This window comes from Cnephaeus nilssonii, assembly GCF_951640355.1.
Source record: "Cnephaeus nilssonii genome assembly, chromosome: 4".
NCBI lineage: Eukaryota > Metazoa > Chordata > Mammalia > Chiroptera > Vespertilionidae > Cnephaeus > Cnephaeus nilssonii.
The window spans coordinates 9,182,559-9,196,424 of NC_137075.1; the positions used below are offsets into that span (position 1 = coordinate 9,182,559).

Here is a 13,866-nt window from a genome sequence, read left to right on the forward strand (position 1 = left end):
TTAGAAAAGTCCTCCCAGACACCTGATCTGGAGAGGGACCATAAGTTGATGGAAACAGAGTTACTCTTTAAAGAACACAAAAAAGAACAATATTGTACTAAAACTGAATGTGTTGGGAATCTCTTTGGGGGAAAAAATATAATATGGACTTAGCAAACTTAGTAATTACTAAGAATATAAAAGAATTCATGGCAAGGGAGTTCCCCTGCACCTTGAACATGAAAGGAAAAACAGTTCATGCAATACGTGTAAAATCAAAATTCTCAACTCCAGGATCATGAATAAACAACTAGTGAGAATTCAAGAACTTTCAGTAAAAGAATGTTTATGTAGCTAACAATATAGAAAATGCTAAGGCACCCAACTCCATTCTGTAGATATGGATCAAATACCAAAACAAAGCAGTCCCCAGTGGAGTCTGCAAAATTCAAGTCTATTTAGCTCCTGAAAGAGATAAGCCATGCTCCTGGCCTCCTTGCCACAGATTTGAGTTTTCTGCAAAAGTGTTAGTAGATTCAACAGCCAGAGGTTTGAGAATACATTTCAGAGGTGAGGTACTAATCCTTGGATCTTGTTTCAGCACCTACAGCTGGACCGACCACTCCCAATGGGAACCTGGTGGATGAATGTGATGATGACCAGGCCAACTGCCACAGTGGAACAGGTGATGACTTCCAGCTCACAGGTGCAGAAACCATCTCCATCTCATTGCTATGCCATTTCAGCTCATGCTGCCATTGAGACCACCTAATTAATGCCTGTTTGTGTTTGTGTAGCTCCTCGTGGCGGTGGTCATGAGGGTGGTGGCAGAGCTGTCTCAACAAAGGCAGCCTTGCCAGAAGACATGCATCTGTATTTCCTTCATGTAAAGAACTTGTTCTTAGTAGTCATGGCCACTTGAAATTATAATTTTAACCGTTTTTAGAGCTGATGCTAGGATTATTTTAATTGAATAAGTATTTCTCCATGGCTAAAAGTGCTAAACAGATCCCCATCTTCAATCCTCCACCCCGTTAACACATTAATTACTAGTACATAACTACACACTTTAGAATGTTTATTTTTCTTTTCTAGTGGGATACTTTTTTTGGAGTGGGTCCTTTATCCAACTAATTGATGAAATTAGGCTTGTATTTGAAATGCAACTTTTAAGTTGGATTTGGTAAATCATTTTACATTAAAAGTTTCAATAACAGAATCAATTGTCATTACACATTACCACCGACTAGCAAGTATATCAGGGCTGGTGTGTGCCAAATGTCTCACTAATTAATTTAGAGTATTACTCCATAAAATTCTAAAACCCTCAGAGCTAGCAAGTGACCTTCTCTTCCAATTGGAATGGCAGAGCAAATGTTAAGCAAGTGGGGAAATGGGATTGCACCAATTTGAAATTGGCCAAGGCAATTTCCACCCTATTGTTGCAAAAGGTACTATGGGACCTTTATCCGGGTCAAAATGCAGTTTCATATAGCATCTGACTCTCACTTTAGATTGAACCATTGGATGTAGGCCTGTATTTTTACCTAGAAAGGACTCAGAGAGCCCACATAATTAATTTCCATGTGTGAAATTGAAGGCACTATCATGTAATTTCATAACAGTGCATAATGTTATTGGATAATGCATTCATGTGGCCAATAAATGCTACATTGCTTTGTGCATTTGAAAATAAAATTTATATATGTAGCCATAAGCCACAAAAATTACTCTAATTAATACAGAGTTGATTTCTTTGTAAGATGTCAATTCAAGCTGAAAACCCTACAGCTGAGGTTAAAAACAGAGAACCATTCTATGAACCAGGTCCCATGGAACCTTCCCAAGGTTGCCTGTAAGCACTGCCCCAAACCTCAGGCTTTTTGTAGACCATTTCACACATCCGTAGTGAAATTCCTCATAAAAAGGAATGGCTGCAATCATTGAAGTACACCTTTTTCAATTAGCCTCTTGTGGAGAGGGTTCTTTTCTTTATATATCCTAAAGTGGTCAGTTAATATAGATTAGAACAAAGCCTCAGATTTACTCCTCATATCAGAACAACCAACTTTCTCATTTTTATATCAGTTCATTACTGAATCAATTGAAACTAAAACCTTTGAATGAAATAGAGCAAGTGTGTTAGCCTGGAAAAAATTGTGTATGGCAACAATTATAAACCACAGAAAATGAGTCACTTATAGTGGAAAACTGGCAATACTTTAAAACTATAAGGTTATGGCTTATCTACAGCTTTTATAATCATATTTTGTGTACATAGAAAAAAATTTCATTCCTGTTCATATTACCATGGCAAAAAAAGTTATTTTCTCAGGCCATCACATTTGTCTCAATAATTCTATAAAGATATGCATAATACTAAGAACTTCTGGGGTGCTCATAATGCACAATTCACGCCCTCATCAAGAAGGGATTTTAGAAGGCATTTCATGCTTCATATGTATTTATTGCATTATAACCAAGTTTGCTTAGTGAAGCTATTTGGTATCCTTTCCTGAAAAAGGGTGCGCTCATATATAAATGTTTGCAAACCATCACCTAAGTCAGGTGCCTTTTCACATGTGAACAAGTCACGTCCTAGGTTCACATACAACTCTGCATTCTCTTTGCTCACTCTGGCACAGAATGTCTTGAATGTTCAGTACAAGAAAAACAAATTAAAAACTTTCTCACTTTAACCCTGATAAGTGGGGGAGATTAGGATCAAGGCTCTTTTGAACAGGGTTCAGTCCCTTAAAGCAGATGTTGTTGCTTTAATTTCTCCTCCTGGGGTGACCTGTTTGTATACAGAGAGAGATAAGTATTATAGTAAAATGCTCATTACTTACAAACAACACTGAATTCCAGGTGAAATGTACCAAGTGCATGGGAATGAGCAGTTTTGCTCTCCCGTATTTGCTTGCCAAGGTGAAAATTCACCTCCAAGTTATTCATTTGCAAATGGCTTTGAACTCATTACATAATAAGATTGCCTTCAAAGGCACTCGGAGGCCAGATTTCACATTGGACTTGTGTGTACCCAAGAGTGGAATTTGGCTTCCAACCTATAACAAAATGGATAATGCATATTGGCTTTATAAAGTGAGTTTTTCTCCTATAAGAACACTGGGAAGAGAATGCTAATGTATTCTGGCCTCCCTCCAATTCTGCCATTATAGATTCACCTTCCTAACCCATAAAATATATAATTCCTTCTTCCTGGTGCCTACCTCATTGAACATGTGTGACCACTTAGCTGGAGCATTTATTGGGAGAGCAGGGCTAACATGACTTGGTGCTGCAGCCAGTTAGCTCAGAAATCTTCAGACCATTCCAAGAGCATGATTCTATAGCTCTGATTCATGATCTGGATGATTTCTAATCTTTGGGAGCTGCAGGATAGGACTAGGGCTGGGTACAATAGAGATGATCACAGATCTTTATTGAATGATACTATTGGAAGGTCTACAATGGCACCCTATAATCACCTCCAAAACGCTTCATGACAGTCATGGATCTAACCCATGCCTTCCTTACTCTGAGTCTGCCCAGGACTTTATCTCTTGGGAGAGCAAATAGATAGTCTCTGACCATGGTCTGCAGTGCAGACACTCTTAAGGAGAGATGCCTAAACAAGCACGTAGGCAATAAATGGCAAAACACTGTTTCCTAAGCTTACTTGAGTATGAGACTCACCTGAGAAGTTTTCAGAATTACATATTTCAAGGGCTGACCCCCAGAGAGTCTGGTTTTCAGGGAGATCTGAGGAGGGTAAATGGATTGGGAACTGCAATCTCGACAAACGTTCAGGTGATTCTTCTGGTTGGGCAAGGTTAGGACAGAAATATAATGATAAAGAGTGGACAATGGAAGAGCTAAGAGAGAAAAAAAAAGGACACAGCTAAGTGTCCACATAGTCCCCTCACCAGCAATCTCAAAGTCAACCCAAACTGACTGAAAGTTCACATTGCTCAGGGTGTTGTTTGTGCAATCTCCAGTTCCTTGGAACTGTGAGGAAATGTTTCTCCTCTTCTCATTTTCCTGCAGCTTTTCCAAACTACATACTGGGCAGAATATCTGTCCTTGGGGAAAAATAAACAACTATTATTGTAGAAAAAAAAAGGGAGGAACTACTGCCACCCAGTTTAAACCTTCAGTTTTTAAAAGAGATTGTAGGACCAGCCTTGCAACTCCCCTGAAGGCACACATCTGAAACCTTGGGAAACTCTTCGGAGCTTAGAGGTTTTGGCCAGGTTTAATGCCCCAGTTGTTTGAGGACATTTGGAGCCTTTATTTTCACTGTTGCAATGGCATGCCATGTTCAGTCTAGGAATCAGGGAATGAAGTATCAAACTCTCTCTACCACCGGGATGTCTTATGATTAAATGTGCTGGGTAAAAAATAATAGTTTATTTAAACTTGACATTGTGATAAGCAAAATTTAAACAAAATAATGACTACAGCTGAGATTAAGAGAAGGATTTTCTGTGGAAAATGTTTGCCTCTATCTAATGTATGTAACCATACAACATTTCTATACTGCATATTCTCTACAATGCTTCATTTTTCTCACTTTTGTATGTTACTCTTTTGTTTTTCAGGTGGTACCACTGTGCTGACCACAGAAAAGCCAACCATAATAGACAGCACCATACAGTCAGGTATCAAATAAAATAGAAAATGTGGTTGATTTCCCATATGCCTGTCTTCCCTCCCCATCCCCTTCTAAAATAGAGCATTGCTGTGCTTCTGGGTTCAGCTTCTCTCAAAGCCCTAGAAAAGAGATGCCATGCAGCATCTGGTCTCTAAGTATGAGCCATAAATATTGCCTCCCTTCCATCCACATGTATATGCGACAGGGAGTGAGATTTCCTGCTCTATCAGTAATTGCCAAATGGTGGCAACCCAGCTCTCAACTGAAGAAATGGGCTAACATACTTTGTTTAACCACAGCACATCTAGGACATGGAATGTGTTTGCAAACTACAGAAGAAGGAATTCGTACAAGCAGTAGCATGACTATTTATTTTCATCACCATTCTACAAAATCAAGACAGGCAAAGTTTGTCAGTTTTGCCTGACACAGAGTTGGCAGTTTTACAACAGCGTTTCCAGTGGGTGTGCCATGAAATGGGGCACAGGAAGCCAGGGTTCTAATTGTATGTGGGGAGAGGACCACCCTTCTGAACGGCACCTCCTCATCCTTTTATTAATAGAAAAGCACAATGACTTTTAAGGCCCTTAGTTTACTGTTTATCAAGGCCAACCACAGTTAAATGGTGGCCTCCTCTCACTCTCCTTTGTATTGTGTTAGTTCTGTAGAGTTCTTCCCTACAGACCCACACAGAGGAAAACAGTCAGTATAAAGCAATCAGAGGTTTTAAATACTTTAAAGTTAATCATTAGAGTAAGGTGAGCAGGTCAGCTTTCCAGTTTCTCCCATTTCCTTTATAGAAGCTCACTCAGGCTTCGCCTCCACAGTCATTTATTAATGGGGCATGTGGTGTATATCAATGTTTCCTCAGCACTATGACACTACCCAGCTAGGCAGAGAGTATAAAGAATTGTTCTAATTAGTATGCTTCCCTAAAGGTCCCTATCACTGTTGACCTGATTAAACTGCGAAATAAACTTCTCTTCAGTTAGACTTAGCACCAAGTTTCCTGTAGTGTACTCAGGTTGCCAAAAGTCTTCTACCACGCAGCTCAACCAACCCAAATACCAAAAGATGAAAGAGAAGAAGAATATGTTCACCAAAAAATTCCAAAAAAAGCTGTAGTCCTACCCACATCTTTTCATGTTATAAAATGTGGCCTTAATGGATTGTGCAGCAATCTGGGATGGCTGAAACTGCCTCATGAGGGAAGCATGGCCTCTTGCTTGCTCCCTTCCTTTCCTGAGAGCCTTTAGCCCTTCAGGGTGGTTTTCTGTGGAACAACCACCAGTTGGCTCTCTTTGACTCAATAGTAGAGAAGAGGGGTGAGGTGAAAAAATGAAGTTCTAATGATGAAGCAAATACTTTAACTGTTGTTTTAGTTTCTTCTCTTGCCAGAGAATGAATTAAAACCACTATGAAATTGCCAATCAACTGTTTTATCTCTCCTCTTGCCTATCAAAAGAGCTAGGGATCATTAATGAAATGAAAGAGAATGACAACTGCAAAGAAAACAGAAAGATACTATATCAGATCCCCAAATGGGATCATTCTCCCTAAATGTGGAAGGTCTATATTGTCAGAGCAGGAATGACTTTGTCAACACACTTGATTTGTGCATGAGCTCAAGGACATTGGTGTGAAGGCTTCACAGAGGAGCTCCAGGGCCAGACAGTCACATCACAGGATCTACTGTAGTCAGAAAGCAGATGTGTAAATGATGAGCCAGGTAGATCATTATTAGAAGTCCATGTCAAGCCACAGAGTTTACTGATAGGGTCCAGTTGTGAATTCCAGGGTCTGCCCAGAGTCCTTTACAAATCACCCTGGTTTCCTGTTTTTCTATTGCCTGAATCAAAAATCTGCAAGTCTTTGGTTGTGGGTAATGGATATCTGATGTTTTTGAGGAGTTCTGTGCATGTTCAGAATGCTCCACAAGGACCTGAGAGTGTTTGTCGGAGGCCAGGTCTAACTCTGAGGTGTCCCCAGGGGTCAGGTCCACATTGTTCTGCAGGCTTCAGATTCTTCAGGTGTCTTTACAAGCAGTAGAAAATCAGACCTCTAAACTCTCATTATAATCTGAATTTGATGAGGCCAATATACAGAGTCTCAAGATTTCATTTTGAGGATTCTTATCAATATAATAAACTCAGTGGGCATATAATATTTATATGCTGTCTGGGTTATAACCAGATGCATAAAAGTCTATTAATTCTCTGCCAGGAATTGATGAAAATTCTGCATTTTAAATCCAGCTCCCCCTCATGAAACCTTTTACCTTCTGAGGATCTTCAAACATCTCTAAAGCAGCTCAGAGTATATTCGTAACTTCTGATTACATGGGCTTAGCTTCTCCACTTGTTTGTACCAAACATCCGGTCTATAAATAAGCAAGTTAAAACATTCACTAGAAATTTAGTTTTAAAAGTTAAATCCTTGTGCATATATGGTGCTAATGATTCCACTGTGGTCGAGATAGGTTCAACAAGCACCACTGGTGCGTGCTCACAGTGACTATAAATTTGTTTTAAGTTCAGAATACTGTTTCCTGCTATTTTTAAGAGTCAAGAAAGAATTTAGCCAGATTATTCCCAATGAATTTAATAAGAATTGGGTAATATTTTTGAAGATTTAAAGGTCAATAGTCCTATACATTTATTTCATTCATCTGTTGCTTTTCCCTCTTCCTCAGTTCTTTTCTCCTCCTCTTCTGTCTTTCTTTCTCTGTTTTTTTTTTTTCATTTCTATAAATGTTTATGTGTATTTTGTGTGTTTAATAGCCTTTCTATCCAGGCTTGAATTTTCAACGCTGAGCTACTCTCACTCTATACCTTTCCCCACAAAGTGCATAGATTTTCAAAAACTTTATTTTAAATAATGAAGATTAACAAAAGTAAGCTATATAATCAAATGAAATAAATGTAGAGGACTAAATGTATAGGACAAGAACATAAAAGAGTAGTAAAATCAAAATGTTAGAGCAATTCATCATGTTAGATTCATAGAACTAGAAAGAACATTGGAAGATCAAGGTGAACTGCCATTCACTGCAGCAGGAGAAATGCCTAAACCATCCTTTCAGGCAAAGCTGTCCCGTGTCCTGGTGATTGCAAAAACACCCAAGTTCATATATTTATGATATCACCAGAATATTGAAAGCCAAAATAATGAATAATGTGGTTTTGTATTATACAATAAATTTAATGTATTAACCAGGTAAATATAACAAGAAATGTGTGTTCCATAGTAGCTTGCTGCCCTCCTATATATTCTTGTCTTATAAACTACATTTAAGGAGAAAACACAAATCCACATACGCATTAACATTTTCCAATATTAACATTTTCTAACATGAGATTATGTAACAATACATTCCTGGGTTGTGGTGGTTGACATCCAAGATTGTTCATTCAGTCATTGTTCAGTTCACTTTACTTCATCTGCATGATTTGACCTTGCTGCACAAGTGTGGTACATTTTGGAAAGGGTTTCTCATGCTCTTAGAAGCCCTATTTCATGGTTTTGATAGATTAGACATGAAATACAGCTCTCCAATAACACTGTGGCTGTGAAGTGTAGCCCTTTTGCACTAACTGAAAGTGTTCATGTTATGCACATCACTTACTAGTTTACTGTTTCACACTGGCTCTATCTATGCATGCTTTGGGAGGTCCATCCTTCTCAGTTTTAACAATTCATATAGTGAATGTGTTCCAAAAATGTACATTAGCATTTGGAAAACGTTCCTTGGAAACTAAAAGTGCAACGAAAATCATCCTTATCTATTCAAGAAATCTTTCCATTAAAATTCCTCTTCCCATTGTTAAAATTACGGAGGAGCCATGGAGCCAAGCTCAAAGAAGGAAAATGTTTTGTATTAAATACTCTGGTAAAATTAAAGAAAAGATCAAAACAAGAAAGATATGTTCTCAGTCTGTTATGTGTTGTCCCCTAAAACAGCGGATAATACCACACTTCCCTTAGTGCACACAGGGATGGTTTTGAGACATTTTTAAGTTCAGTGGGCAAGTCGCCCTAGGCGTGTTTCTCTCTGTTTCAATGCTGCCATCTTGTGGACTGCCTAATCTCAGTGCGGAGCACTGCCCCCATCCTCAGGGAAAACAGGCGGCTTTGTGTTTCTTTCATTTTAACAGGGAGGCCTGGAACGGACAGAAGCATGAGCATCTTATCTTTAGGATCAGTTTTACCAAAATAATTCTAAGCATCAATGATTTTATTATTTTCCATACTTAAAACTCAAGTTACTTTCAAAAGGAGGGTGGAGTAAAAAAAAAAAAAAAAGGATTTAAGAAAACACTAGAGCACCTTGTAGAACACACAAGAGAAATAATTCCTGAGAATCCACCCATACTTTAATTTCAGGTCCCAAAGGAAGCATTTGGAAGATTCAAAATATTAGAAACTTTCCTGGCTAATGTGGTTCAGTTGGTTAGAGTGTCATCCTGTACACCAAAAAGGTTGCGGGTTCAATTCCCAGTCAGGTCACTTGCCCAAGTTGTAGGTTCAATCCCTAGTAGGGGCAGCTTGAGGCAGGTAGGGGAAGCAACTGATAGATGTTTTTCTCTCCCTCTCTTTCTAAAATTAATAAAAAATAAAAAGCATATTCTCAGGTGAGGATTAAAGAAAATAAAAAAAAAACTGGTAGTTATTTAAATGTGCCTTGGTTTTACATGACCTTGCATTGAGGTTTTTAAGTGGATGAACAATTTATATGCAAATTTTAAAATTCACTGAAAAAGCAGAAACTGCACTTAAAATTAATTGACCTGATATAAAGCACAGAAGAAGAAAAAATCTTAATAATGTGCTTCAGAGATCGGACACTAAAGACCAGAAGCATTAGCTGCTGTGGTGAGAATACAAATAGCCTCATTCACCTGCCACATTTCTAGACTTGAGGTTCCTGGACCAATATCTAAGATTCTTTTAATTAGTGAGTATCCATTTATATAATCCATCCTCAAGAACAAAGAAACTTTTATATTAAATATTGCAGAAATAGGGAGAATGCTACCTACAGATATAACATACATGCTTTGGAAAGTAACCTTCCCAGAAATTTCATGTAAAACCAACTTGACAGACAGCCCATCATTTTTTTTAAAGCTGGATTTAAAAAGTTACTAAACGTTATTTTGCAAATGTTTTGACATCTCTGTGCATCTTTTGAGTTTCCCGGTAATTTTAGATTTTGTGGCTTTCCCAGAGTTTTCAAACAGATGTTAAGTTGTATAAATTGTGCTTTCCATGAACAAATTAAGGGCCTTTCTGATCTAAATGATTATATCTGTCTTTCTCTGCTTGTCTCTATTTTTCCTTTCCACCCGCTGAAGAGTTTCCAACATATGGTTTTAACTGTGAATTTGGCTGGGGCTCTCATAAGACATTCTGTCACTGGGAACACGACAATCACGTGCAACTCAAATGGAGTGTGCTGACCAGCAAAACGGGACCGATCCAGGATCACACAGGTACTGGAGAGTTCACTGCGGCCTCATGTCTTTGAATTAAGGGTTACTGTGGAGAGTTTTGGGGTCTGTTAATCTAGGGGCACAGAAAATACTGCAGAGCGTTCACTTATGCTTTTGTTTCCTGGAATTAACAAGATCTCTTTCCCTAATAGAGAAACAATTAGTAGCAGAAAATGCTGATTAAATTTGGCAACTGATTGACCTACTGAAAAACAACAAACTGGGCAAAATCGTGTAAATTAGTACCTTTTTAACATTTTTTTGGGGGGGGGCTTTTTTGATGGAAAATTTCAACATATTTAAAAGTATAAAGAAATAGTAACACAAACTCTAAATGTACACAATCCAACTTCAAAAATTATCAAATCATAGGAATCTTACTTTGTCTCTATTACCCCTGACTCTGGACTATTTTGAAACAAGTCCAGACATATATTTGCCCTCTCGTGTATTTACACAGCTGAATAAACAATAAGTGAGCTTTATGCTTGCTCTCTCTGGATCCTTGAAATGGAAGTGGATCTAAGTGGGGTGGGGTTCTTATTCTTTTGGAGAAGATTTTAAATCTGAGGAGGTAGAAACCACATCAAATCCCTGGTCACAAGCCACCCCACCTCCTGTCTTACTTTCCTTCTAACATTAATTGGTTAGAGGAGGAAGGGAACTGACAGCAACCTCAGTGAGCTTTTCTATCTACCACCACCTGTTTCCTTCGTATTAATTTCATCACCCACCTTGAGGTGTGGTATAAAGAGCCAGCAGTGCCCTACAAAACACACACATACGCACACTCACCAGGAACACCCAACCCACAAGCATATACCTTACTCCAATGCTTATAGGCCTGCTTACTCAAGTAGTGGCTTCCCAAAGATTCTCTTAGAAGGGCATTTGCTATTGCTGAGAAATCTCATTAAGCAAAGTTTCCCCCAAGCTGATGCTTTGGGCGCGTAGGTCAGTGGGCTGATGGATGGGCAGAGGGTACTTCATGCCTTTCCCATTTTGTTGTTCACTCCCCGCCACCCCTCCCCACCCTCAATGAATGTAATGATTAAGTAGGTTGAATAGGCCTCCTTCCACCACAGCTGGCTTTTTGCCTAATGAGAATGACAAGGAAATTGGATAAAATTGGACTCCTTCAATTCTGAAATACTTTCAATTGAATCTTAAGACAAGCCGTTTTAGAAAACTTAAAATACTTTGACTGTACATATAAATGGCATCAAATTAACCAAATGCAATTAGCTGGAATGAGGGCAGTAATGGTGGGAAAATTGATGCAAAGTAGAGCAAAATGGCTCAGTAGGATCTGACATTCGAAGGTTAAAAACAATGTTAGCCAGAGACAAAAGCTAAAAGGCTTGCAGAAGTAAAGCACTAATTGAGAAAATGATGGCAGAATTCCTGACCTAGAACTGTGATAAAACCCCTGAATGGAAAAATATCAGAACAGGAGGGCTTGTCTTAGATTAACAGCGGACAAGTGTGGTTTCTTCAGAAGAATCTGTGCTGTTTGTTCTCTCAGACACCCAGATTTACTTGGCTGTGGTGCCTTGCCTGTCCTGTCTAGCCTCCGCAGCACTAGAAACAATCATTTGCAGGGAGTGATGGGTGAGCCTAACATCTGAAAGGCAGGAGCTTGTTCATGTGAGAAAATGTAGATGAAGGAGCCCTGTGCAGCACACATGCACACAGACTGCCAGGACACAGGATGGGGGACTTTGCAAATCAGACATGGAGATTGCTTCTAAATCAACACTATCTAGGTACAGTCTCCTCCTACTGCTCGCTTTTGAATTTAGTTAAAGGAATCCCACTTGTTTTTCTATATCTGACCTCTAAGAATGAAGCTATGCACCTCCTCAGAGAGGATTCCTGAAGCCCAGCATCTTTACCTGGTTCACTGAACACATGGAATTTGAACAGACCTGTTGTTACATGGCAAATGCGGTGTTGAGCATTTGGAATACACATCTAAGGGAGGGTGGCCCTGCCCTTGAAGAGCTCATAGTCTGGCTAGGGGTGGACACAATCACAGTGCAGAGGAATGAGGGTGCCCTGTGCCGAAGGAGATCATGACGGTGAAAGATAAGACAGGAGGGGTCAGAGAAAACAGGCCTGCCCCACAGACGGTGTAAGCTTGGCTTGAATAAGAAATGACATGTTCAGAGATATGGAGGGGTGGGGTCTGTTTCAGTGGATTGCCAGTGGTGTGCTTCGGACAGATTCCCATGTGAAGCGGTTAGATATGGGGCTGGGCTAAAGGCAGTGAGGAGCCAGGGAGGCATTTTAAATCAAAAAGTGACATGAGCAAAATTTTCAAAGTCTACAATGGCAGCCAGACCAAGACCAAGGCAGATTGCTCAGCCTTCCTCCTTTTACCCCTGACAGATTTTCTCCTTCTGTTTTCTGCCTATTCTAGGAATTGCCCAGATCAATTCCATGGAATCAATAAATGTCTTTCCTCTGCAGATTTCCAACTTCAGGGTTTTTTCCATAAGACCAAGGGGGAAACGGGGTTGGTGAGGCAAGATGGATGTGTTGTCTACCTGTTTGCTGTCCATCTTGGTGGACTGATCCACTATTCCTCTCAGTGAAATGGCACTGTCTTCAAGACGGGCACTGCCACTTGGTAATTTAGTCAAATAAGAGAAACCCCAGGAGGGACTTAGTCATCTGGTCACAGGGGACCCTCACAATCACTGAGAGCATAAACATAATCCTGGAGCTGTGGTTTTTATCTGCTCCCTCCTTTTATTATTCCACCCATGGGTTTCATTAACATGCTCCTTCCAGTGCTATCTCAGATAAGCCCCCAAGTGAAGGAGGAAAGCTACCCTTACTCACTTCCCCGGACACTGCTGACACAGGCAAGCAGATATAAGAATCTATGTGCACAGTGAAAATTACCTCACAAATGCACAAGCCTCTGGGACAGCAAACAAAACACCCTGCTGCCCACTGAGGCCTGAGCATCAGATTCACACATACATCAGGTGAGGCATAAAGGAGGCGATTTCTATTTGCAGAGCAAACAGTGAAACATGACTTGTGTGTTTAGACCAGATGGTGGCAAAAGGAAATGTTCCCACTGAGGGTAATTAAAAGCAAAGCCTAGAGTAAGTCCTCACAGCTCCGCAAGTGTCTATGTTGCCAAAATGTCACATTCTAATAAAGCCTCGATAATGCAACCTTTCCTTTCCTTGAACCAAAAGTTCGCATCGTACAGGAGCCTGGATCACAGTTGAGACCCAAGCTCTTGGGTTTATTTCAGGAATTTATAAGCCATTAAAATAAACTAGGGGAAAATAATCTGAATTTGAGGGAAAAGTCACTAGATTATTTGGAAAAAAATGCAATTTTCTTATTATCAAGCAGTTATAGTGACCAAAGTATCATCAACCAGAAGTCCTGCTGCTTGAGTCCTATATAATAGAAGCCTAATATGCAAATTGTCCCCTCAACCTGGAGTTCAACTGGGAGTTCAACCAGGGGGCGGGGCCGGCTGGCTAACTGCCCAGGGCCCCTCCCCCTGGCTGGCCCAGCCCCTACTGGCAGCAGCAGCAGCAGGCAGTTGGGGAAAGGGAGGCCCCAGCTTGCATCTCACAGCCGGCAGCCACTAGGAGCCCTACCCATGTGCGAATTTTGTTCACTGGACCTCTAGTGATAAATAAGAATACATCTAAATTATTCCATTTAATGTTTGTGTTCACACAGGTGCTGCTGAAGCAATCTTAAAGT

The 13,866-nt window shown here is 39.9% G+C and overlaps 1 protein-coding gene across 4 annotated transcripts in view; it reads left to right on the top strand.

Moving 5' to 3' along the window:
• Positions 1 to 13,866, top strand: part of NRP1 (neuropilin 1) — a 176,388-nt gene that overhangs the window by 155,112 nt on the left and 7,410 nt on the right. For 2 of the 4 annotated variants that reach the window (XM_079767850.1, XM_079767848.1), the window contains exons 11-13: positions 581 to 664; positions 4,581 to 4,640; positions 9,988 to 10,125. In XM_079767850.1, the coding sequence (XP_079623976.1) occupies positions 581 to 664; positions 4,581 to 4,640; positions 9,988 to 10,125 (282 nt within the window). Of the gene's footprint in view, positions 1 to 580; positions 686 to 4,580; positions 4,641 to 9,987; positions 10,126 to 13,866 lie in introns of all 4 variants that reach the window. The other 2 variants (XM_079767847.1, XM_079767849.1) reach the window with 1 other exon arrangement.